General features: G+C 54.5%; 1 protein-coding gene across 1 annotated transcript; it reads left to right on the forward strand.

Annotated features, from left to right (window-relative positions):
- Nucleotides 1–118: 118 nt before the first annotated feature.
- PPTG_09505 (hypothetical protein) lies at nucleotides 119–580 on the forward strand (the record flags this gene model as incomplete). Its single annotated transcript, XM_008904508.1, has 1 exon — nucleotides 119–580. The coding sequence occupies one exon, from the start codon at nucleotides 119–121 to the stop codon at nucleotides 578–580; it is 462 nt and encodes a 153-aa protein (XP_008902756.1).
- Nucleotides 581–769: the final 189 nt, after the last annotated feature.

Consider the following 769-nt stretch of genomic DNA (forward strand, 5'->3'; position numbering starts at 1 on the left):
GCAGAAGCGTGCCCAGGACTCAGCTGACACCCCGTCAGCTATCCTGTATGGTTCGTCGGTGTTCAACACCGAAGGTAGCATCCCGATTGACTTTGGGTCTGACATCGAGGATGCCCCCATGGAGAAGGACGAGGCTTCCTTGTCCTCGGCTAAGGCGGCCAAAACAACGCCCGATTCACTCACTGGATCGCGGCGAACGCGTGATGATGATCCGGACGCTTCAATTTCGAAGCGTCGGCTTACTGGAGAAGAGGCGCAGCTGTCGCCAGTGCCGGTGACGCCCTCTTCTCTTTCTCGCACTGCAAGTGATGTTGCAGTGCGCCCTGCTTGGATGCCGTCTGCATCCGAGATCGCTGACAGGTTCGCCACGACCTCGCCGCCGAACCCGATACCCTTGTATGTTTGCAGCGCCATCAACGATGACGCTGAAGCTGCCAACATGCACTTTGAACCGTCTACGAATCAAAGGCGTGATTTCTACATTGGACTCTTTCGATGGTATGTGTCGAAGAAACTTCGCGCAAGAACAAAGTGCCAGAGTGGGTGGCACTCTGTCAGTCGTGAAACGCATTCGTTGTGAACTTCAACAACGATGTGAAAGCTTATCGCGAGCGCATTACTGCGGCTCACCAGCGCTTCGAGACTTTCTCGAGGCGTCACATGATCGATCGCCTACACAGTGAAGCTGTGTCGGCGGGAATTCCCTGCGCAGTTCCATCTGAAACTACGTGTCCTAACAAAAACCATGGACAGAACGTTAGAACTACGA

The sequence above is a fragment of the Phytophthora parasitica genome (assembly GCF_000247585.1).
Source record: "Phytophthora parasitica INRA-310 unplaced genomic scaffold supercont2.18, whole genome shotgun sequence".
NCBI classification, from domain to species: domain Eukaryota; phylum Oomycota; class Peronosporomycetes; order Peronosporales; family Peronosporaceae; genus Phytophthora; species Phytophthora nicotianae.